At 37.6% G+C, this 25,860-nt stretch overlaps 3 protein-coding genes across 7 annotated transcripts in view; 1 reads left to right on the top strand and 2 right to left on the bottom strand.

Annotated features, from left to right (window-relative positions):
* Positions 1-690: 690 nt before the first annotated feature.
* On the top strand, positions 691-11,382 carry LOC114352834 (ATP-dependent RNA helicase DDX54). The gene is made up of 13 exons (XM_028304576.1): positions 691-1,008; positions 1,096-1,275; positions 1,460-1,643; positions 1,765-2,111; positions 2,782-2,992; positions 3,721-3,839; positions 4,383-4,496; positions 5,818-6,009; positions 6,306-6,419; positions 6,508-6,623; positions 7,479-7,614; positions 10,110-10,254; positions 11,178-11,382. Exons 1-13 carry the CDS (start codon positions 805-807, stop codon positions 11,354-11,356), a joined length of 2,241 nt encoding a protein of 746 aa, XP_028160377.1. The 5' UTR covers positions 691-804; the 3' UTR covers positions 11,357-11,382.
* A 3,668-nt stretch (positions 11,383-15,050) lies between these two features.
* Positions 15,051-25,860, bottom strand: part of fwd (phosphatidylinositol 4-kinase beta fwd) — a 58,528-nt gene continuing 47,718 nt past the window's right edge. For all 5 annotated transcript variants that reach the window (XM_028304548.1, XM_028304550.1, XM_028304551.1 and 2 more), the window contains 3 exons: positions 17,358-17,469; positions 16,525-16,666; positions 15,051-15,329 (listed from right to left, as the gene is read on the bottom strand). In XM_028304548.1, the coding sequence (XP_028160349.1) occupies positions 15,148-15,329; positions 16,525-16,666; positions 17,358-17,469 (436 nt within the window). In that variant the 3' untranslated portion in view covers positions 15,051-15,147. The remainder of the gene's footprint in view (positions 15,330-16,524; positions 16,667-17,357; positions 17,470-25,860) is intronic.
* On the bottom strand, positions 24,220-25,342 carry LOC114352812 (uncharacterized). Its single transcript, XM_028304554.1, has one exon. It carries the CDS (start codon positions 25,165-25,167, stop codon positions 24,232-24,234), a length of 936 nt encoding a protein of 311 aa, XP_028160355.1. The 5' UTR covers positions 25,168-25,342; the 3' UTR covers positions 24,220-24,231.

Genomic DNA, 25,860 nt, shown 5'->3' with positions numbered 1-25,860 from the left:
TCGAAACTAATAGACGTAGATTAATAAATTTACATTCGTTTTGTAGAATAGCTCAAATACTAATAACACAATGCAAATAAAACATACCTTAACGCTCTGGTTTTTCTTGTGTTGGAAAAAAACTGAAAAAGAAGTAAAAAAGGCATGTTTTTTTTCTAATTAAATCCATTCTTACTCCCTTAAAATGTATGAAACTTATATTATGTTTTCTACTTCTGCTAGTAGATAATTTTATTGGCTATCGCATGATATAACATTTTTGCTTATTAGTGTTAAGCTACCCACACACTATCACTTGTTTTTGAAGGAAGAGGAGAAAACTTAAAATTCAAATCTTAAATCCTTGTAATTTTGCGAGAAATGGGTCAAGCCCTAAATTTGAAGTATTTTCATCGATAAAATTGTCCATAGATTACGCCCTTAAAGTCTGATCACTTACATGCCCGGACACACTGTATAAATGGCTCGCACTGTGAAAGTAGAGCCAAGCCAACTCTAGTCTCTACACCTTAGTCAAAATGATAAAGGCACTTATTTGCTCTTGCACGTCATCGACTCGTCTTGGCGGAGGCACACCCGAGCCCCTACTTTCCTGGTACAAAACTGCAAACTTTTTTATGAAACAAAATGCCAATGTCACGGACCGTCACTTCACTGTCACTGTCATCAAACGTCAATAATATTGCTTTTCTCTATGGTCAATAACGTCATAACAAAAACATGTGGTGCGTGTGTGGATCCCATGCATGTGATTTTCATTAATTTAATAAAATAATATAAGTGTAATTTGAAAATAGAAATAAAATGTTGAAACCCAAGGATCTGGGAGATGATCTCCCAGGGTTCGAAGCGCCTCCAGAAGACGAAAATGCGAAGGAAAGTGAGTCGCAAAGTAGCAAAAAGAAAAAGAAGGGCTCTGGTGGTTTTCAATCGATGGGATTCAGTTTTCCAATCATAAAAGGTATAACTAAACGAGGATATAAACAACCAACACCTATTCAACGAAAGGTAAATTGAGAAAATCTTGACTTTTAAAACATAACCTAAAACCGTACAAAAACAACCACGGATTTAGTTATTCGTTAATAATTTCAGACTATTCCACTGGCATTGGAGGGAAAGGATGTGGTTGCTATGGCTCGTACTGGTTCTGGTAAGACTGCTTGCTTCGTACTGCCCATAATTGAGAAACTCACTTCGCCCACCAACAAGCCGTTGCCTGGGAAGAACTTCAGAGCCCTCATCCTGTCTCCGACTAGAGAATTAGCCTTACAAGTAAGCATATTCACTCAGAGCTATAATAACCAAAATTATGGAAAAGAAATAAAAATACAATACCTCTCTATGATAAAAAGATATATCCAGAATACATTCTGATGTTCATTTTAAAATATTATTGCATTTTTTAAAAAGATAATATATCTTTTTATTTATTAAAATAAATATTATGTGATTTCAGACTCTAAGGTTTGTCAGAGAATTGGGAAAGTTTAGTGGATTGACATCGGCAGCTATTCTCGGAGGAGAGTCCATCGAGCAGCAGTTCAGCGTCATGTCTGGCAAGGCTCCTGACATTGTGGTGGCTACTCCGGGTCGATTCCTGCACATTTGCATTGAGATGAGCTTAAAACTTGACAATATCAGTAAGTTATTCAAAAGCATTTTTAGAAAAAAAATATTTGAAAAAATGTTGTAAATACTTTTTTCATTACATGATTTTTTTTTGTTGTGAACTCAATTTTTAAATCAACCTTATTGTTACAGAAATGATAGTTTTTGATGAAGCAGACCGTTTATTTGAGCTTGGCTTTGGAGAACAATTAAGAGAAATCGTCGCACGTCTTCCATCAAATCGTCAGACACTTCTATTCTCTGCAACATTACCAAAAATGCTTGTAGAATTCGCCAGAGCTGGTCTTTCAGATCCTATATTGATCAGATTAGACGTTGATTGGAAATTACCATCGACACTTTGGCTTGGTTGGATATCGGTCAGAGCGGAATTAAAAACTGCAGCTTTGTTACTGTTGTTGGATAAAGTTTTGACTCCAACTACACCACAGGCTGTTGTCTTTGCTGCTACAAAACATCATGTGGAATATTTACATTTGGTAAGTTAAATAATATTAAATAAACAAGGTTCTGGAATGGAGGCCGCATACCGGAAAACGCAGCGTAGGACGTCCACCCACAAGGTGGACCGACGACATCATAAAGGTAGCAGGGAAGCGCTGGACGCAGGCCGCTACCAATCGATCAGCATGGAAAGCATTGGGGGAGGCCTATGTTCAGCAGTGGACGTCCTATGGCTGAAATAATGATGATGAAGTTAAATAATGTATATTCAACTCAGTATGCTTTTAAACGTTTTGTAATTTTAAACAAAAGTTTTCCACACCTCTACCCAATTCATAAGCTATACGTACAATACAGTATTTGTTTTTCTCCTGGCCTAAATTTATTTATTTATTTCTAATAGGTATACAAACAGTTTACAGTCTAGGCTAAATGAAGTATCATATTTTTTTTAATAAATGAGCTACTTTTTTGTATCCAGCCTGAAATGAGTCAATGAATGAAACTTAGAGTAGGCGCACACCGTTGATTTTTCGTCGGCCGATTGTTTAATCGGGCAGTTGATCAGTATGGGCATGTATGGGAGTGCGCACACTACGCCGATTCGATTTGGCCGATTCTTCATACAAATTAAAATCGGGCACAACTATCGGCCAACTAAAAATCAACGGTGTGCGCCTACTCTTATTCACTACTTTTTTATAGATCTTACAAAAAGCGGGCATATCATCCACCTACGCGTACTCCGGCTTAGATCCGTCAGCTCGCAAGATCGCGCTCGGCCGGTTCACCAACAACAAGTGCTCTGTGCTCATCGTTACCGACGTCGCAGCGAGAGGTCTCGACTTGCCGGCTTTAGATACGGTTATTAATTACAACTTCCCCGCTACGCCGAAGCTGTTTGTGCATAGAGTTGGTAAGTGGACACTCTTATATTTTATAGCTTAGCTGCTATGTCCTTTCAGTTCTTACCAAGCCTAAGTTTTAGAAACATTCATTCCCTTGCCTTTTTGTGTCCTTACATACCCTACGACACTTCCGTGTTTTTACAAACATTCATTCCATAATGCATAGGTACTGTCTATCATAATTAACTTTTTGAAAAAATAAAACCGACTTCAAATGCGTGAACACAAAAAAAAACTAAAAATTAAAAATATTGCGTATAAAAAAGTTCATCCCCAATTTGCCACCCTTGGGGGTGAAATATTTTCTTCAAATTCGCATGAAACCACCCTTTTGATAATACCTATTCAACAAAAAAATAATCGTTCAAATTGATTTATAAACGGCGGAGATATTGCGTATAAAAAAGTTCATCCCCAATTTTCCACCCTTGGGGGTTGTTTTTTCTATTATTAAATTTAAATGGGACCACCCTTGAGGTATTACCTATACGCCGAAAAAAGATTTGTTCAAATCGGTTCATAATTGGCGGAGTTATCGCGTAACAAACATAGGAAAAAAAAAAACATACGGGTCGAATTGAGAACCTCCTCCTTTTTTGAAGTCGGTTGAAAACTTTTGAAAAACGAACAGTTGCAAGCCAACCCACATGTAAAGCTGACTCGCCTTCATGAATTGCAACAACTATACCTGAAAAACGGATAACGGTAGGTAGAGTAATGAATCTTCTCTAAACAGGTCGTAGTGCCCGTGCGGGTCGCGCCGGTCGCGCGTTTTCGCTAGTAGCGGCCGATGACGTGGCGCATCTACTGGACTTGCAGCTGTTCTTGGGAGCCGACTTGATAACACCCACACAGGTGAGTTCGTGTAATAAGAAACGAACTACTTCGAGAAAAGGTAGGTAGTGTCCTTGCGTTTTGTCTGGCTTGTCTCGGCGCTCAGAGATAATAGTAATTTTCAAATGATAATACTCAAATTGATGGTAAAACTTTACCCACCAACTACTTTCATTCCTGCTAGGCACAAAACTTAACTGGAAGAGAATGTAATATGCCATTAAACTATTCGCAATTTATACCTTGTTAAATGTGCAAATAAGCTTCAAATAAATGGTAAACCAACAAACTAGATCTTATCAATAAATAAATACTTTGTTAGCATAAATAACTCCCTGAGATAAGTATAAATATTTGAAAATTGAATTTATTGGCTTGCCCTAATAGTTTTCAATGAAATGAGCGCTGAATTATGTCGTCACGTTTACGTTCGTATGCATTGTGTAAGGAATATGAGAGGAAAAAATCTTTCAATCCCTGTCATGCGCTTATCCTGTTGGCCAGCGAAAGTCCGGTAGTTGTGGAAATCCTTATTGAAACCCTATTATTCTCATTCTTTCCCAGGTGAAAGAGAAAGGCGCTACGTGTCCCAGCGGCGTGTGGGGCGCCATGCCCACCGCCGCGCTTGAGCTACGGCACCAGGACGTCGTGGCCTGGGAGAAGGACACCTCCGAGATCGTGAGTAGACACTATTTGTAACAGTCACACCTTAGAAGATCGTTAACTTATACCCGTCATAAAAAATCGAAGAAAAGTCGTTGAAACAAAAATTACCATCTGCAAAATTAAATACTAAATAGGCTATAGCTGGGCATCCAATAACTCCTATAGACTCAATCACTACGGAATTTAATACACAATCCAGACCAGGAAAAAAACCGTCACCTTACAACGGAGTAGCCGTGTGATTCCGGCAGAGTAGAAAAAGACCGCCAAATTATACCTTTTGTCTCTCCCATATTAGTTATTTATTGCTTAATGACAAACCCAACAAGTCTCACGCCCGTATTTACAAATGATGCTTGCTTAAGTGAAGCAGCAAATCGAACGCACAACGTTGAATAGAGCTCTGTGATTGGTTCGTGTCCATTCAGTCCACGCGCACTGTGAGATCTCATAGTAATGTTTGTGAATACGGGCGTCAATCTTGTTGACATGAGTTGAGTATGTATAAATAATGTTTCTATTTAAAATAGAGTTACATGGATGACTGTGTTATATGCCGTTTTCTCAAATAGTCGATACAAGATTTTTATATTCAAATCTTTTATTCAATACTTAGGCCATTTCCGGGGCAATTGTACATGTCCCAAACATAGCTTACCCAACCACCACTTCAGGACAATAGGGATGTTTCCTGGGTCAAAAAGAAAGAGTTTTAATTAGTCAGTCAGTTAACTTATCAAAAAATACTCTACAGGGTGTTAGGTAAATGGGTATATGAGCCGACACTGGCCCATGTTAACATAGGCATATAAATGGTATGGTGATGTCAGAAATTTGATATCATGATTTAATTTTTTTTAATTTTCATACAAAATAAATTTTATAAAATCCGATTTGTATGAAAATTAAAATAATTGAAATGAAGATATAAATTTTCTGACTTCACCATACCATTTATATGACCATGTTAACATGAGCTAGTGTCGGCTCATATACCCATTTACCTAACACCCTGTATACGTATTTTTCACTTTTACAAACTAGTGAAAATTTAAAGAGATAAAGCGCGCCAAAGTTCATAAGAAGAGGCCCGTGACGTCAATGCGTGCATAAAAGTGCTTCACGTTGTGACGTCGTGCGGAACTTCAACGCACCATAAGTATGTAATTATTTGTTAGGTTGACAAATAAAAATATATGTGTCCAATATTTTTTGATATTAAACATGACGGACTAAAAAAAATTTTTTAGGAAACTAGCCTATTGTATAGCTGGCGCAAGAAATTCAATCACGTTTGTCAGCTGTTTTTATTTACCTCTCAATTTTTCATCAGGAAGAAGCTGTCCGCACGTGTTCCCGCGGCTGGCAGCAGTTCATCAAGTGGCGGGAGTCCGCCTCAGCTGAGGCCAACAAACGCGCCAAGATCACCACGATACCGGTGCACACACATCCCTTCTTGCTGGACGAGGGCGGCGACAATGCTAACGATATGGTCGCGCAGATAAAGAACTATACGCCTAAAGGGGTGAGTTTAAAAAACCTTTCTCAGCAAAATTTTACACTTCTTCGTCCCACTTCTTCCAAAAATAAGCCTAAACTTCAAGCAAGAATTATCCATATGGATTAATCCACATTAGATTAGCTTACCCTTGAAAATTCTGAGATCTTCTGTGTGCCGATCAAATGATATTGTGCTGTGAGTTCCAATAATCGGTTTTTAATTAAACTATCTTACCAAGATCATAGGTTTTGAAATAAATCTGATATAACTTAACACATCCCCCAGTTAACCCTTTTTGCATTACTATAATATTATTTCAGACAATATTGGAACTGACTACTAAGAACGACTCCCCCATGTATATGGCTATGAAAATTATGAAGCAAAAACACTCGAAAGTTGTACAAAAGACGCGGGAAAATAAGAAGCTACAGGTACAGTAAAATACTCGTATTTATTTCTGTATGGTATCTTGTAATAATGGAACAATATAGGTAGCATTGATTTTTTTTTATTTTACAGGCTGAGGGTAAATTGGAAGGCATTGATTCGAATAATAAGTCGAAGAAAAAGAAAGAAGTGGTGCGAGATGAAAACTATATTCCTCATCAAGCGTCAGACCAACATACAGAAGCTGGGTATGTTTTCTAGAGATATTTTTGTATTATTTTACACATTTTACTAATAACGTAACTCTTAAAGATTTTATCCAACCTTAACTTCTGCCTAGGTCAGCCTGTCTAGTTGCACAGACAATAGAATATCGACCTAAACACTGTGGCATATTCTGTGCCATTTGTTGTGCTGTCGACAAGGGGTTATTCCCAGTTGCCCCCACTGGGGGCCAATGGGAATTTATTTGAAAAAAGTGTCCCAGATGGTAACACTAAAAGCTTGCTTAAAAATTACATCAGACTACAAATTGCTGCAAAATTGTACCTATAACAAGGACATAAGTTGCCACAGTGTTAATCTTCACATGAAAACACGTGTAAATTAAATTATTTAGTGCGATGGCCAAGTAAATAATTTATGTAAAACGTTAAAGATTTCCTGGCCTGGACTTGGTATTACATGGATCTCACAACTTTTTACCGTAGAACAACTGAGTTGCGAGACTTGGTTTTTTTGACAAGTATTGTTTTTGATGGGATCTTAATTTGCTCGCCGTACCCCGACACGACCGCAAATCACACATTTTGTTGCAGAATAGCATCCATGTCACGGACATAAGATGCCATAGTATTTAGATTGATTTGCTGTCTATTTAGACAACAGCACATCAGACATTTTGTTGCAAAATTTATACTACAACTGCATAAGATGCAACAGTGATGACGAGCATGAAAGACTGATTTCATCATCATCATCAACCGCCCTTTACAGTTCACTGATGGACTAAGAGCCTCCTCCACTGTAGTGGAGGGTTTTGCCATTATCCCCACGCTTGGCAGGCGGGTTGCAAAAATACTGAGTTAATGTTCTACTATTAGTATGGCGGTGAACTTCAACGCGGGCGCGGCGAGCGCGGAACTAGACATGGGCGCGGACAGCGGCGACATGGCGCGCGAGCGGCGTCAGCTTCTACGCTGGGACCGCAAGCGCAAGAAGATGGTGCATGTCGACCCGGTGAGTTTACTACGTCACCAATTTTGATGTTCTCACGCGTTTTATTATAAACTGACGGAGATCACAATTTCACGGTAAGAAATACAATACCCGGCGATAAATATTGCACATCGACCTTAAGTAAGAGACAATCGGCTAATTTCGGTTTCGTAGAGCGTTATCACTGTCGCGCTTGAACAATGACTGACAATGACGTTTTGCCAAAGTGTAAACAAACTTTATTATAAATGTGTGGTTACGCAGATGTACGCAGTTTTATTCTTATTTTTAATTCCCGAATAGTTTTGTCTGCAGGTAGAAAACTGTTTGGTTTCCACATCTCTGTGGTCATTCTTGGCGTTTCTGAACGTCAAGCTTTGACACACTTCACCGTAAAATCTTTATCGCAACGCACATCTTCGCAGTCTCGCGAGTGAAAAAACCGCACTTTTATCTCCCGCAAATCGCATCATAACGCACAACGCATCTACGCAAACCATCTACGCATTCAAAGCCCAAATTGCTCGTGACCCGAACCCCCTGCAGGGGAAGTGAAGCCGATCCATCTTCATCCCGGAGTGTCCCGGTGCCCAGCAGTGGTCGAGCTGACGGAAGGGGACCCGAGATTGGCTCAGAGGTTAGTGGGACCAACTATTTCTCCTCTGCAGGCAAAATCATTTGGGAAACGTAATTTGGACTTCCGATTAAGATCCCGCCTGGTGTGGCTATTTACACGCCACACCATAGTTTTGTGGTCCTTCAGCTTGGATAGCATCAGTAATTTTCGCATAATTTTTTCATATAATTTACGTAATTTTGGTAAACTTCTAGAAAATTCCGAATTTTGACATCTGTCTGACATCTTTGGAAAATTTTTCAAATTAGGTACGATTTTATTTTATCGAAATAATTTTCGGGATTTATTGCATTATTGTTACGCATTATAATTTCAATAGGTACGGTTAAGGAACCTGAGGTTATTCTGGGTACAATTTTGGACCGAACGTTCGCAACTTCGCATCATTTCTGAGGTGTACCCTGGTACAGATGGTGTCACTCGCGTAGCGAGGGTTAGGACCAAATATGGTAACCTTAAACGTCCTGTCGTGAAGTTGTACCCAGTACCTACGCAATAATATATTTTACTTTAACGCATTTAATTCTTTATTGTTAAGTTATTAGACTCGAGGTCTGAGTTCTTTTGATTTATTTTTTCTTCTTTGAATTTACACCGTTGCATTGCAAGGATTGCAACGTATTAAGTTCACATTAGTAAGTTTTTTGAAAGGTTCTGCGAACTTCCAAGGCGGGGAGTATGGTTACGCAGATGTACGCAGTTTTATTCTTATTTTTAATTCCCGAATAGTTTTGTCTGCAGGTAGAAAACTGTTTGGTTTCCACATCTCTGTGGTCATTCTTGGCGTTTCTGAACGTCAAGCTTTGACACACTTCACCGTAAAATCTTTATCGCAACGCACATCTTCGCAGTCTCGCGAGTGAAAAAACCGCACTTTTATCTCCCGCAAATCGCATCATAACGCACAACGCATCTACGCAAACCATCTACGCATTCAAAGCCCAAATTGCTCGTGACCCGAACCCCCTGCAGGGGAAGTGAAGCCGATCCATCTTCATCCCGGAGTGTCCCGGTGCCCAGCAGTGGTCGAGCTGACGGAAGGGGACCCGAGATTGGCTCAGAGGTTAGTGGGACCAACTATTTCTCCTCTGCAGGCAAAATCATTTGGGAAACGTAATTTGGACTTCCGATTAAGATTCCGCCTGGTGTGGCTATTTACACGCCACACCAATGTGTGCAATTGATTTTGTGAATTAAATTGCTAAAAACTTTTTAGTCGTGAAAGAAAAGTGGTTCACAAACTAGTATTTATCGAAGAGAAATACTAAGGGTTCGGACAATATTTTCATTGAATAATGTTTTGTCAATGACGTTTTGTCAATCGTATAGGTAGTGTGCGACAGAGATAACGCTCTACGAGCCGAAATTAATCGATTCTCTTTCCAAAGGTCGATGTGCAATATTTATTGCCGGGTACTGTACAGAAAAATTAGACCTGACAAGTACAGCACAAGTAGACCTGAGAATCACCTCCATACGAGCACGAGAACTGTCAAAATCAAATGGCGAGAGGTGGGGCATATAGCTCATTGAAATTGTCGATGAGATGTCTGTTGGGGTAGAAAATTTCTCGAATAGCGGCCACCGATCGGGAAACGGAGTGTAGGCAAGTCCTAGGCCAGAATAGCGTAGCTGGAAAACACCTAGATGCGGCCAGGTCAGCTCTTTATGAACATTCTACACTTCAGAACCATACAACGTCTTTGTAATATTAATTGCTCTCTTGTTTTTAGCTCACTGCTCAGTTTCCTCTTGTTTTTATTTTTTCTTCTTGCATTATTATGTGCCACTGTCATGTCTATGTAATTGCCTGTATTTGTGTGATGTCCATTGTAATAAATGTATGTTTCTTTATTGATTGTTACATTTCTGCACCCAGGACGGTGGTCGCAAGATGATCCGCACAGAGAGCGGCGGGCGCGTGCCCGCGTCGTTCCGCAGCGGCCGCTACGACGCCTGGCGCAAGCGCAACGCGCAGCCCGACGACGACGACGCGCCCGACGACCCACATGCCAACAGGCCTGGTGAGTACTGACACAGAATAATAATAAGTACTACGGACAGAAGGTTTACTTTGCGAAGGTATTAAAAAAAATGTGCTCACTGTCATTAAAAATATGGTGTAATTTAGCTTGTCTCAAGAGTCAAGCACCATTTTGTTGACAAACGTCAGTGATTGGTACTGCGCCGAAGCCATAGGGCTGACTTCGGTAAAATGATATTGTGTAACGTGAGGTGCCAAACTGCAGAAAATGGCGGAAGAAATACATGATACATGAATTATCATGAATAATATTAACCACTTATTTACCTCTCAGTATCTTCAGGCAACTTAAAAAAGTACATACTGTGTTTTTATTACTATTTAGGTTGTTAAATACTGCATAGTATTTAGTACACCATTTTCTTTTTTTTCCATCATACACAATAATACGCGTGCGTAAGTCAATGCTCGCTCGTATGTGAGGTCTTGTCGAATAGTAATAAATAAATGTAGGGTGCAATCGTGCTTGTTTTGTTTTCGATGTAAACTCGCGGAAATGAACAGGCCTGATACTGAGTACAACTATTCCCACCGCTGCAACTCCTGTGTAGCCAGGATCTACAGCTTGACCGCCAATAAAAACCCAACCAGTGAAGGCCACGTTTTTTTACATGACACATGACACACTCATATGACACACTCGCCAAATACTCCTATGTACAATGGATTAGTTTAGACACAGTGGTAAAATATGGGCCATATAGTATGGGTGCGTTCCCTTGCGTGGAAATTCCCAGTTGCCCCCAGTGGGTACGACCGCACGGCAGGGGCTACTGGAACTTATCGCCTTATGTTGAGCGGTAGTACAATATTTTTCACCTTCCACAAACAAATGTTACTAAACAGGATACTGTCTGACAGTTAATTTTGAAATAAAATAAAAAAATCATATATCCTTTCCAGTATCAGACTTCCGTCCCCACTGGGTGAAACACAACGAGCGCGTCGCGAAGAAGAAAGCGGAAGCCTCCTCCAAAGAGTTCCGCGACAAGCAGCAGATCGTCAAGGAGCGCCTGCGCAAGGAGAAGATCAAGCAACGGCTCAAACACAAGATGAAAGGCAAGAAGAAAAAGAAGAAGTGATCTTAATAAAAAGTATGTATGTTAAATACTGTTTCATTTCCAAATAATATGTATGTTAAACACTGTTTCATTTCCAAAGTACAGTAGAACGCCGATTATCCGAATTAACTGGGACCGGGGTCGATTCGGATAATCGGACATAGACTGGTAATAAAGAAAAAGCGCGTTTAAAACTAACCGTCACACATAGAATAAACTTTATTAAATATGTTTACAGTTCTACAATAACGCTCAGTTGAAATAATCTAGACTCCTGAGAGTTCCTACTTGTTATAACAAAACAAAATAAAAATTACTTGGTTTTAATTTTATTTATTGCGCTTAGGACCGATTCGGATAATTGGCGATTCGGTTAATCGGCGTTCTACTGTAGGTAAATAAGATGGGTTATTCCCAGTTGCCCCCAACACCGGGGACAAATGGGAATTAACAAAAATGTCCCAGTTTCCCCCACTTCCACTAAATAGGGACTTGATACAAAAATTTAAACGCCCGTTGAGTACTTGTTTAATATAATTGTCATTTTAAACTAATGTTCAACATGTAATAATTAACTTTTTTTATACAATAAAGAACAAATGAATAAATAGGGGTTGTTAGAATGAAAGACTGAAAAAAAATCATGATATATGTATATTTAAAAAATTAAGATAAACATTACAGTACCTACTTACAATTACCTGTACATGTTGATAAATAACTTTAATTTTGAGGAAATATTAATGTTTGGACTTCGGATGCAATATACTCTTAAATCCGGAATAATAGTGAATTATATAAGCGAAAACGTTTATTTACAGATTTAACTCGTTTAACTAGCAAACAATAAGATGCGACTATAAATTACCTTTTAGAATAAAATATTTAAAGGTACTTCAGATATAATTATATCCTATCTACATTTCCAATATAACGGTCACAATAATCACTCGCACAATATAACTCGATTCATACTCGGGTATCTGATGCTTAAAGCAATAAAATATATTTATTAACTACGCTCAAGTCGAAGATAAAATTAAATGAGATAAACTAAATAAGCCGTAGCAAAAATATTGTAATCAGTTGAAGAGTACAAACTTAAAGGTATCCCTAGCTTTAGTCTAAACATTATAATTAATCAGGATAACAAAGAATTTTGTTGAGAGACGTGTAAAATCAATTACTGGATTATTTTGTCTAAATATAACATACAGTTCTGGTTTCAAGGTTACTTTACACGTCATTTTTCCAACCTACGTTATAGAAAACCATGTACTCGTGTGTAAATTCTTAAAACGGAAAAATTCAATTTACGAAATCATTTTAACTTTTACAACACGAATACACAGCTTCCATGTTCACTTTACATTTTATGGGTTGTTTATCTTACCACACTATTACAAGAGTGAAAAAATCGGAAAATCGTGAGTAGATCGAAAAATAGAAGCATTTATGTCCTGCGTAGGTAAGATTTATCGCTTAAAATTTGGCAACAAACTTCTCACTCCATTTACACTAAGCAGTTATACGCCGAGAGAGACGGTTAGTCTCGCGATACACGTACAAGGGTATTGATTAATCATTTTAGTCAACATTAACATGTGGAACATACTGCTCCATAATAATTATACAGTATTTTAAAACCTATCTAGCGGCAGCTTAACAATCTCACAATTGCATTTACAAACACCGAAACAACACCTCTCATACAACACAGATAAAAATATTTTAACTCACTTTTCCTGTTCGATTTCCACAGACCCACCTAAATAATTTTGGTGTATCCGAAATACCTAACTAGTCCCGTTTCGCGTAACGACGTCCAAACATCGTTACACCTAGATAATGCCACTTTTGTCTTCAACGCTTTGGCATTGTTCCTAATACATACTGAATGAGTGGATCCCGCTTTATTTTACACAACTAATTTCAATATACAGGGTAAAACTTAAATTTATAAGGATAAGAAACCTAAAACTAGACCACTTTGCATGCCTGATCAATCAGTCTTCTCTTTGCGAAAATTATCATAATTTTTATCTATTTACACGTCAGATTTTCGAAAATTTAACATTCCTATGCGCTCACATGTTTACACAAAGTATTCAAATGTGTTACGAAGAACTAATGGTTCTATAAAGTAACTACAATGGACGGGTCAGAAGATGATTATTTTGTTAGGTGACTGCGGGCATGATTGAGCAAATGGGGACATCTACTTTAAGGTACAGCGAGTGACAATGGGTTATGGCACTAATTATATAAAAACCTACGCAAAGCAAGTAACACAAGTGTACTACAGCACTAGGGTTTCGACGCGAGAAACTTAATTTAACATTTCATAATTGTGATACATTTTGTCGTCATGATTTAGGACATCGATGTCTCGATTCCAAATCAATATCGGTCGAAGAAGTAATTGTCAATTGCTACATTTAGCATCGACAATAAACAGATTGAAAACAATACACTAGATTAACAAATATTTTTTAAGCGAACGCGTAACACTGCTGCTTACAATAAGGACGAAAATATGAGACATATTTGTTATTGTCACTTAAGATTTAACTGTAAAATTACTTTTAACAGATTCATAAAGTTCTCCAGTTTCGGGTTTGTCGATCGGTCAGATACATTTTTGATTAATCTAAGAAGTTAAGGTATCACAATTTTTAACATTATCTAATGCGGAGTAACATGATTTAGCGGGGTATATAAAACGAGCAAAGGAAGCGCGCTTTAATGTGACAGGTTATTTGCTACTCAAATTTTCTATGGCCGCAATTTGCTTCCGACAATCACAAGTTCAATTTCATTACGCCTGTTCTCACGCGCGCTTTCCTTGCAGAGGATATTAACCTTTAAAACTGGGAGTACCTATCTTGATCAACGGCCTATTAGACTAAGAGCTAGTGAACGCCAGACCTACGTCATTTTATAAAGGCTGAAAGTTTGTCAGCGTATGCTCCCAATACAGGACATAATGTTGGTTAATTATGAAGTTTGGGCCATGGTGGCTTTGGGAGCTACCCTAAAAAAACTGTCTGGCAAGGAGTTGGAACTGTCAAAACTGTCTGGCTGTTGGGGAAAATACTTCTAATTATTGCCCAAATATTGTACAGACAGTATAACGTTAGTAGAATTACAGTCTATTGAATACACAGAAAAATCCACCGTAAAAGATAGATTTAGCATACGCTGACAAACTTTCAGCTTTTATAAAATGACGTAGGTCTGTCGTTCACTAGCTCTTAAGTCTATACAGCATGGAAACGATAAGTAATCTAACTCGATTATTTCTAAACTACACAAGATATCGAAAAACTGGTAACTGATCTTGAAAGTGTTTCACGAGCTTTTTGCAACGGTATCAATAGGTTACAGAATTAACTGGATCTATTCGAAAATTCAATGTTTTCAGCCTCCATACTAAATGTATGCCAGTCACACAATATTAAGTGTTGATTTTTTTATTAAATAATAAACACTTAAAATGAACTCTTAAATTGCATCCTTATTTAAAATTATTCATGGAAAACATTGGTTCTAGGCTTTACTTGCTATAATATTATCAAGACATGAGTGCCATGACTGTGGCAGTACTAAATGTATGGAAATTGGAAACATTGAATTTTCGGATAGATGCAGTTTATTTTGTAACATTATCGGTACCGTTTAATAGAGCTCATTAAGCACTTTCAGGATCAGTAACCAGTTTTTCGATATCTTGCATAGTTTAGAAATAATCGAGTAAAATCACTTATCGTTTCCACCCTGTATAGGATGATTTCCAGAATCCTCACAGACCGTTAGAGTATCCCGTTGGTGTAGTACTGGTAGTTGTCGTAGAGGCGCGTTGATAGCGAGTGCAGTGCGTCCCTCACGAGCCGCTCGACTAACGCTTGCAGTTGTGGTTCGGTGCGTCCGCCGTGGAAACGCGCGCGAAACGCTGAAACTGCGCTTGAGCTACGAAGGCACGCTAACTGCCCGCCTGAAATATGAAAATGTCAGATTAGATTACATACTGAAAAGAGTCATCTAGACCGGGTGCAAACCAAAAGCTAAGTTAGCTTGGTTTAAGTACAATTTAGCTTATTTTTCCTACATTTTCGGTAAGCACGACAGTATGAAAAGTGACAAGTTTTTGAGTAAAAACATTTAAACAATGCGTGGTAAAATTGTGTGCGATGACGTCGCTTGTAGAGCTAGTTGCTATGGCAACTAACGTAATCATCATTATTATTCACTTTGTCTCCACTACAGGCCCTCAGCCCTCTCTAATTTACCAGAGGCATTTGCCTCACCATAAAGGTTTGGCATGCACTGCCCACGCTGGCCAGACGGGTTGGGAAGGCCTGATAATTTTGTATCTAAGGGCTCTTTCAAATTAGAAGTTTTGAGCCGGACAGTTGTTGTGCGTATGCTAATCCACACACTAATTGTTGGTACTTGTCAATTTTATTCCAACGCAATAGGGATGATGACTGGGTAATGAAATCGAAATTCTATTTAGTCCGTCAGACAGATAATTAGAAAATATTAGACTCATATTTTTTTTCCATAATCGAATAATTACAGTAATATATTGAGTTAAAATGTCGCGTGACGTCACTTTTGAGTAAAAATTCTACTCAAGCGTGACGTATCGCGCCATTTCAAGGTCGATGTAGCACTGTTATTATTTAATTATGAAAGAAAATAAAAAAAACGAGTCTAATATTTTCTAATTATCTGTCTGACGGGCAAATAATTGAAATTTTGTCATCTAGCCTATAATCATACAATTTTCAGTTTGCGGTCCGTCTCAAAACGTCTAATTTGAAAGTGTTAGGCCCAGAACACACGGTGAAACGCAATTGCAACGAAACTGCAACTTCTAGTTACTTTTGAGTTGCATCTAAGTTTCTGCCATACACACATGACGCGATCAGCTTGAAACCGGTTTGAAATGGTCGCGTCATGTGTGGTCTCTCAACGGAATCTAGCCTATCTAAGTTTCTGCCATAGCGTCCGTTGAGAGACCACACATGACGACCAGTTTGAAACTTTCAGTTTCAGTTTCATTCATAAGAATCATCAGAAAGTTGCAGTTTCGTTGCAGTTGCGTTTCACCGTGTGTTCTGGGCCTTATTCTTTTACGACATTCATGGGAAGAGACAATAATAATAATGACAAAGTATAGCAACCTGATCGCATGAGCTCGACAAGGTGTATGATCTGGTCGCAGTGCTTGCGAGCGGCGATGAGTCCGCGCAGGATGAGGATCTTGAAGTACTGGAACATGTCTGACGTTTCGCCGTCCATTACCTCCACAAACTCCGCCGTTAACTGCGGAAAGATAGAGTTCGTATTTAAATGGACACGTTGGGGATATAATTATCAAGGAAATACAATTAGTCATCTATATGCCCTGATCTAATCCCAAACTAAATAGAAAGAAGAAAGATAAACTTTATTTGACACGAAAAAGCCGGGTCTGTATTTTTGTACGCAATTTTGTTGAATGGTGACATGTCTTTGTTGATTGTGTAGGGCAAAACACGCGCTGGAGACCCGGCTAAACAAGAAACATGAACAATAAATATAATACAGACAGCAAAAGGCACTTTTGTCCCAAAAAGGCCGTTCAGTATACATCAAGACACACACGTGTTCCAACACTGATTTTCAGCGGGTGCCCAGAACCGATGAGTATCTATTCGCTAACTAAATCTCTGACAAGAACTCAGGCAACTACACATTTAGTAAGTTAACCTTTAATAAAGATCCTTTATGTAATTCAGTTAATACATTTCAACTTTCACAAACTAAACATGTATAACTCCGAATACTTGGAAAATATGTTTATCATACGATTCCCCACAAATGGCTTGGCTAATGCCAGATTACAATAATGAATTGCAAAAATCATAGTAAGACATAAAAACTGTGTATCATTATCGCGAAGATAAAAATCGCAACTGGTATGTTTATCAACTACAAATTCTAAAAAAAACATTATAAATAATGTCAAAATTACCTTGAATGGAGAACTTTCAAATCCTAAATTCTTGGGTGATATTGAGAAAATGAATCCGAAGTCAATGTGGATGATGTGGCCAGCACTGTCCAACAATATGTTGCCGTTATGCCTGAAAACAAAAAAAAGGTGTGATTAATTTTAAATTTTGAATGTCACATGTAACAGTTTATTTAAAAAAAATAACTTGCATAGCAAATCATCCTAACATTTTTTTTAAATTGTCTAGAATAACGAAGAGGATAGAATCATCATCGTCATCAACAGCCCTGTACAGTCTACTGCTGGACTATGAGCCTCATCCACTTTAGTGGTGGGTTTTGCCATAATATCCATGATTGGCAGGCGTTCTGGAGATCGCAGTTTAAAAGATTGATGTTTATCAGAGAGCGCTGCTGCCCGTTCTCTGTTTAATGTGTAGTCCATAACTAGCCTCTTACGACACGCGGGAAGAGTAGGGGTTGGTGACAAATGTATAAGAGGATATAATAACAATGAGGATTTAATGTCTTCAATACTGCTTCTTATCATTATGATTGGTACCCAAACGTGTATTATACCAAATTATAATAAGGTATTATACTGTATTAGATTATAACAATCTTTATCTAGCAAAACGTGCGGAAACAAACCTGTACATGTAACACAAACATACTATTGCATGCTATTGTAATCATGGTAATAAAATGATGCATCGTGATACCAGACATGGGCCAACGGATATATGGCTTCATGAATACGTTTGTCACGGCGAGGAATGTTTTAAGTGTAGCTAATCGTAATTAAATGAGGCAATATAGTAGCAAGTGTGTAGTAACGTAGCCCAATTTTTTGTAACATTCCAAGTAACGTTGTTTACATAGTTCATGAATTACCGGTGAATGTATACAGCTATAGTTTTCACCTGGTTTGGTAGCAATAACCGTATCATATTGTCACGAGTTCACTCATCCTAATGAAGAAATACACAGGTGTTGTTACACTATTTCCTATCTTAATTATCGAGAACTTTGTCAAGCTTAATGTATAATATTGTCGTTTCTCTTTTTTAAATTGCATGATTAGTGATTACGCTAGAAAATAAAGCCGTATCTATTTTACATGGAAATGCACTGCCGGATTTAGTTTTTTGTATTGTATTTGCGATCCGTGATTAGCGACACAACATTACATGTAACTAAATGCTGTCAAGTGTGGCCAGTACAAGCGTTTTAAATTAAATCTGGATTTTTTTTTTTTTTTTTTTTTTTTTTTTTTTATTTTATTNTCATATGATCCACTCTGTCGAAAGCCTTACGAAAGTCGGTATAAACACTGTCAATTTGTTTGTTGGCTTCAAAACCTTTGAAAAGAAAAGTTATATATATAAGCATGTTAGTTACAGTGGATCGTTGTTTGACAAACCCATGTTGTTGAGGTATTATATTTCTTCGTAAAAATGAATATGTTGCATCATGAACCAGTCGTTCGAAGACCTTCGACAGGGTGGGCAATATTGATATAGGGCGGTAATTTTCTACAAGTTTTTTGTTTCCTCCTTTATGGACAGGTACAACTCTAGCACATTTCCAAACCTCAGGAAATATTCCATCTTTCAGGCATTTATTGAATAAAAAGCATAGTGGTTCATGAATAGCCTTAGCCGTAACCTTCAAAAACCNTCAATTGAAACTATTAGTGTTATACAAGAAATAACCCTAAGGAGACAAGTTATTATTATATATGCATATACTTCTCCTGAGTTCCTACATATAGTAAATATTTTTTCACAGCTCAAATTAATCAGTTTATACGATCTGTCACAGTTATATAAAGTAGTAAATAACAGCAAACTTTTAATGTTACTTAGCTTGTGGCAAAATAATTTCACACTACTCAAAATAATCAACTTACACTTTACACACTTATTAACAGTAGTAAACAATACCAAACTTATAAGGTCACCTAGCCTATAACACAGTAATTTTACACTGCTCAAAATAATAAAATTACATACTTTTACATAATTATTTATAGTAGTAAATAATGCCAAACTTTTGATGTTACTTAGCTTATAGCACAACAATTTTACACAGCTCAAAATAATCTGCTTACACAGTTTTATATACTTATTTATAGTAGTAAATAATACCAAACTTTTGATGTTACTTAGCTTAAAGCACAATAATTTTATACAGCTCAAAATAATTAGCTTATACAGGGTGTTTCTTGTAAGGTGTCAAGCCGAAGGCAGGTGATAGGTGAGGACTAGACCTATCGATTTCACCCCCATGTATGTTCTACGATTTTTCGTAGTTTAGAAGTTATCGTTAATTTTGTGATTTTTTCAAATTTCATGACCTAGTGGCTTAATTTTTTTTTTTTATCTTTTTTTTGGGTTGACTTTTCTCAGATTTCTTTTTTTTGACAGATTTCCTATTAGTTTCAGATATTTGAAAAAAATAATCACCTTCCTATCTTTGATNACATTTCCAAACCTCAGGAAATATTCCATCTTTCAGGCATTTATTGAATAAAAAGCATAGTGGTTCATGAATAGCCTTAGCCGTAACCTTCAAAAACCATGGTGGAATGTTATCAGTTCCAGTGCCTTTAGTAACGTCTAACAATTTGAGTTCCCTAAACACATCCTCATTTGAAATTTGTATGTCACTAAGCAAGGAATCAGGCGCTTTAGAATAATCTGTATTAAAATTATGAATATCTAAATCTGTTGGTACCGATGAGGGCTCAAAAACTGATTGAAAATAGCTAGAAAACAAGGAACAGGTCTCCTCAGGGGTATTTGCTATTTCGTCCATGTATGTAAGTATTTGCGGTAAGTCTGTTGTTTTTTTCCTATTTTTTATGTAAGTCCAGAAGTATTTCCCGTTGATTTTAATACTATTTTCCACTTTGTCTAGATAATACTTATAACAGCGTTCAGCAGTAGCTTTAAATTTACTTCTATAAAGTGAGAATATATTATAATTGGATTGAGTGTTATATTTTTTCATTGTGATCCAAGCACGTTTCTTTTTTCTATGAAGATGAATTAGTTCAGGTGTAAACCAATTTGGATAAGGGCCAGAGTTTACAACTTTTGTAGGTACATATTTTTTAATTAATTCATGCAGTTTTTCATAAAAACATGAAATCGCATCTGTCACAGGTTTCTCCGACAACAACTCCATCCAGTTAGTATTTTCCAATTCCTCTATAATTTTGTCATAATCTGCATTCCTAAACCTGTAACTAATTCGAGGCCAACGTTGAGTATTTTTTATATTAGTTTTTAGGGTTCCGTAGCCAAAATGGCAAAAACGGAACCCTTATAGTTTCGTCATGTCCGTCTGTCCGTCTGTCCGTCTGTCCGTCTGTCCGTCTGTCCGTCTGTCCGTCTGTCCGTCTGTCCGTCTGTCACAGCCGATTTACTCGGAAACTATAAGTACTACAGTGATGAAATTTGATGGGAATATGTGTTGTATGAACCGCTACAAAATTATGACACTAAATAGTAAAAAAAAGAATTGGGGGTGGGGCCCCCCATACATGTAACTGAGGGATGAAAATTTTTTTTTCGATGTACATACCCGTGTGGGGTATCAATGGAAAGGTCTTTTAAAATGATATAAAGTTTTCTAAAAAACATTTTTCTTAAAGTGAACGGTTTTTGAGATATCAGCTCTCAAAGTCGTAAAAAGTATGTCCCCCCCCCTCTATTTTTATAACTACGGGGTATAAAATTCTAAAAAAAATAGAGGTGATGCATGCTAATTAACTCTTTCAACGATTTTTGGTTTGATCAAAGTATCTCTTATAGTTTTTGAGATAGGTTGATTTAACTGTAATTTTGGTTAAGTTATTGTGCTTACACTGAAAACGATGGCTGAACCTTATAAGATAGATCAAAAAATATACTACAGTATTGTACACCTTTTAAAATCCGCGATGATATAAAATCTTTATAATGTAGGTACTTTTTACGAGAAATATTAGCTTATTCAAGCAATACGCCATTAATCCTTATCCAGTAATGTACCTTAAATACATTGTGCATTTGATAAAGTTTAATATTACAAATGTGATTGTTGAGTAATAATAGGTTAAACATATCCATCGAACCAATATTTTTAAAACGCGTTAATCCTATAGATTATTATTACATCGATTCAAGAAGATCGGTCGCTCGCTGCGCTGCAGCGCGTGAGTTGCGGGGCGTGGTCTCGCGCGGGAGCGGGGATAAGATAGCTAACCGCGTCGACCCGAACGGGCAGACACGTGAGGGCAGACGTCGTTGTCACTTGTGCGCGCTAAGAGAATTTCATCGTTCCCATTTACTTCTTTCGCAAGTCGAATTTGGCGTTGAGACTTTTTAATATTGAATTGTACCTATTATAAAAAATAAGTAAGTAGGTATACTGGTTTAATAGGTGCTATTAAACCGGTCACGTACTAATAAATCCCCCAATAATATAAATTCCTTTGTTTTTGGTGCAAATTTTAGTGTTTCGTAGCAGGTTTTTAAAATTTCTAAAGCTTATTGTATATCATCTAACAATGGATACTTTAGATAATACGTTTTCCTACATTCTGAATTATAATAACTATATCGAAGATGATGTGGTTCGCGCATTTCATGAAAAGTTACTTCGGTGCACATCATTTAGACCGCGTGAGCTAGAATTATTTCAACACCCTGAACTGATTGAACCTGTACCTAAAAATGAGACGCACCTTCAAGTAATTTATGACGGTGACGTGGGATTAGTGGGGCACTGGAGTTGTATTTATTACATTAATGGAATACTGCGTGTGTACGATAGTCTTGTTGGTGTTCTAGGAAAATCGCAAAAAATATATGTAAAAGCCTTGTTTCCGTATCTATCGGAGTCATGTATTCAGTTTCCAAGTGTTCAGCGACAACCGAATACTATTGATTGTGGTTTGTTTGCCATTGCTTTTGCCACCTCTTTAGCTCGGAATATTTATAAATACATATATAAAATTAATATTCATACATAAAAGTACAAGGCAAAATATCGGGAGAGTTTAGGCTCCATTCACCAGGTGTATAAATTGACATAATAAGTTTATTATATTTGCTGCTACGGAACCCTTTGTGCGCGAGCCCGACTCGCACTTGGCCGGTTTTAAGGGACATATCACGTGAAATGGAGGATGAAATTCGTCAATATTTAGTAAGGGAACCGATGCCGGTGATAAGCTACAACTATTGTCATTAGTCAAACATAAGTCCAAGGTACGGCTATTTTTATTGCGTATGGTATTAAGTTGAAGGCAGTTGTGCATAGACATAAAGTTCATCATACATGAATGAATCGGATTCGCAATACTAGTCATCGATTGACTGTGAGATGTATTGGGCACCCAGTGTAATCCCGGTAAGTTGAAATCTCCCACTATTAGAAAGCTGTCATTAAAATCACAAAATTGACCCTGTAAATTAGTGAAAAGTGCAAGATAATGATCAAAACTTAAGTTGGGTGGTATGTAAACAGCTACTATAATGTAGTTAAAATTAGCAATGCGCAGATCAAGCATCACACAGTCAATAATGGGAGGGAGTGGGACGGCACAGTCCGATAGCGCTGTCGCAGTCAGGCCGGGTCGTGCAGTTGCATATAGTGAGCGCAACACAGCCACTAGAACGCCGCCGCCGTCACGGCGGCCAGTCGCAGTCCGGTCCCTGTCCCTCCTGAACACCTGATATCTACTATCGATAAATTCGTTATCGTTAATGTCTGGATGTAACCAGGTTTCNCTAGGGATGTTCCGATACCACCTAAGTATCGATACCTACTCATTTCGATAATACTCAAATCTTTTTTCGATACTACTTAAATAAGTACTCCTAAAGTATCGATACTTACTGATATCGATACTTTTTGGAACTTTTATTTTGTTTTATTATTTTGAGGGTGCTATCAATGAACGTTGAAGGACAATAATTTAAACAAAATTGAGAAGAAAACAACTATTTATTTATCGGTTTATGCCATGATAACATTGGAATAAACCGATGAATTTGATGATTACAATTAATAAAATTACTTGTAAATAGTGACTTAACACTTTCACAATGGCGGAATGGCGAGATGATTTGCGGGCGGGTGCGGGTGTCTCCTTCTCTCGCTTTCGGCTCGGGCTCTAGTAACTCGGTAACCGATTAAAGCTGATTAGCTGACTGTTTTTACTCTTTCAGTTCTGTATGATGCGTTCTCGGTTTTTTTTTATTGTTTTCGGTTGTTTTGCTGATTCGATTCGATACCAAGTATTTTTGTTTCGATACCGATTATGTATCGCAAAATTGATTCGATACAATAAATACTTGGTATCGAATCAAAAGTATCGAGTACCTACTCGTATTTATTAGTATCGGAATATCCCTAGTACGCTCCAATACTGTGCCAATACACTCACACACACATAGGCACGGTCATTGCGTTGCGTGGCGCGCTATACATTGCGGGCTGCGGAATATTGTATTTTTTTTAATCATAAAAATAAAAAATATTTCCCACCAATAATATTTTGTAATATTACTTGGTTGGGTGTACAGAATGCGTAGTTTCAGTCTTCGTGATAGTTTTTTTTACACCCTGTATACTTATTTATAGTAGTAAATAATACCAAACTTTTGATGTTACTTAGCTTATAGCACAATAATTTTATACAGCTCAAAATAATCAGCTTATATAATTTTATATAGTTATCTATAGTAGTAAATCATGCCAAACTTTTAATATTACCTAGCTTATTATACCACAATAATTGATTGCATAACAGGTAAACATAATAGATTTTTATTTTAAGTTTTACACTACCTGCATCAGCATCATAGGAAAAATAGTCACAACACCTCAACTTATTTTCAGGAACTGGTTTTGATTTTGATTTTGTCAATATCATCCTCAGAACGCACTGCATAGATAGGTGATGTGTCTGTTTGGCGGACAAGGACAGTACCATGTCTGACCCAGACGTATTTATAATTATTTTTTTTTGCGGCTTCTCGACTTTGACGAAAGAGGGCCTTATTTTTAGGCGTTAGATGTTCGTTGATATAAATCGTACGCGTGCTGCCCGCCATCATCAACATATCGGAAGTTAATCCTTTAGTCGCCCTCGCCGAGGTTAGAATATTGTTCCGTAATATTTTGGAAGATAGTTTTACAATAACATTCCTTGGGCGGGGATTCTTTTTGTCAACATGTGGAACACGGTGGGCAGATAAAATGTCAGCCTGGTTGATCGGGTGCTTAATAACTGTACCAATTTTACTTAGCAGTGTCATCAGGTTTTCGCCATTTTTTTCTGGCAGGTTTGCGATTTCAATGTTAAACTGTCTGGCTTGCTGCTCCAGCTGATCTATTTTATTTTCGAGTGTTGTAATCTGACTATGAACGGTGCTACCAGCTGCGGTGACAACCTCTACTTCTTTCAAACGTTTTTCAAACAGATCCTGTCTATTGTTCGCATAATCTACCGATTCCTGGAATTCATCCATGCGTATAGCGAAATTTTGCATTGTCTGATTAATATTGGCTGATAATTTACTCATCTCCGTCTCCAGCGCAACACTCACGGCGTTTTTTATGGTTTCTGTGATCGTGGCATCCAAGCTTTGCTTCCAGGTGTTAAGTTGCTCATTTAGGCTGGTTTCAACGATGTTCAGGATCTCGCCGTCTAATATATGTTCCCTCCTTTTGCGTAAGTTAATATTCAGGTCATCAACCATCAAATCAGACTTAGCTGAAGTCTGTAAATCGGGGTTTGATGCAAATTTGTGTTGTGGTGATCGCTGCATTGTGGTGTGGTTGTCTCGTTCTAGCACCGCAATAACTCCGTATGTTATCTCACTCACGCACTGTACACTGGCGGTTAATGCACAGATACCAATACACTAGTCAAGCGAATAACTACTTAACGCGCTGTATATAAGGTCTATTCTTTAATAAATGGTGTCAGAATATTCAAGTATGCGTCCGCTCACGACAAGCCCCAACGACGAATGTGTATAATTTCATACACAAGTGTGTACGTTGTTACAGGTTTAAGGCAGAAACTGCTTCACAAATAATGGCTGACCTACCCAAATGTCGTATTACTCCTTCTCGACCCTTTCTGTTCACAGGCATAGATTTTGCTGGACCGCTGTCTGTCAAAGTTGCTCGTATAAGGAAACCTATTATAACTAAAGGTTATATTTGCCTTTTTGTGTGCTTGAGTACTAAAGCTATTCATATCGAACTAGTGTCGAATCTCACTACTAAGGAATTTCTAAATGCATTGCGTAGATTCATTTATTGTGCTAAAATATTCAGTGATAATGGTACTACTTTTCATGGGGCAAAAAATGAGCTTCATGAGTTATTCAACATGTTTAAGAACGATTTTGAACAAGTTTCAAATTATGTAATTTCAGAAGGTATTGAATGGCGGTTTATAATTCCTCATTCAGCTCATTGGGGCGGGTTATGGGAAAGCTCTGTTAAACTTG

This window comes from Ostrinia furnacalis, unplaced genomic scaffold (genome assembly GCF_004193835.3).
Source record: "Ostrinia furnacalis isolate ACB-3 unplaced genomic scaffold, ASM419383v2 OfSCF1456, whole genome shotgun sequence".
Taxonomy (NCBI): Eukaryota; Metazoa; Arthropoda; class Insecta; order Lepidoptera; family Crambidae; genus Ostrinia; species Ostrinia furnacalis.
Note: the sequence above shows the minus strand (reverse complement) of the source record. Positions and strands in the feature narration are given on the sequence as shown.

Bases quoted from the DNA above. Each gene is read 5' to 3' on its own strand.
- LOC114352834 (XM_028304576.1), top strand. From the start codon at position 805: ATGTTGAAACCCAAGGATCTGGGAGATGATCTCCCAGGGTTCGAAGCG. The intron at 2,993-3,720 runs GTAAGTGGACAC...TTCTCTAAACAG, and splicing joins GCTGTTTGTGCATAGAGTTG to GTCGTAGTGCCCGTGCGGGT. The intron at 4,497-5,817 runs GTGAGTAGACAC...ATTTTTCATCAG, and splicing joins AGAAGGACACCTCCGAGATC to GAAGAAGCTGTCCGCACGTG.
- LOC114352812 (XM_028304554.1), bottom strand. From the start codon at position 25,167: ATGCAGCGATCACCACAACACAAATTTGCATCAAACCCCGATTTACAG.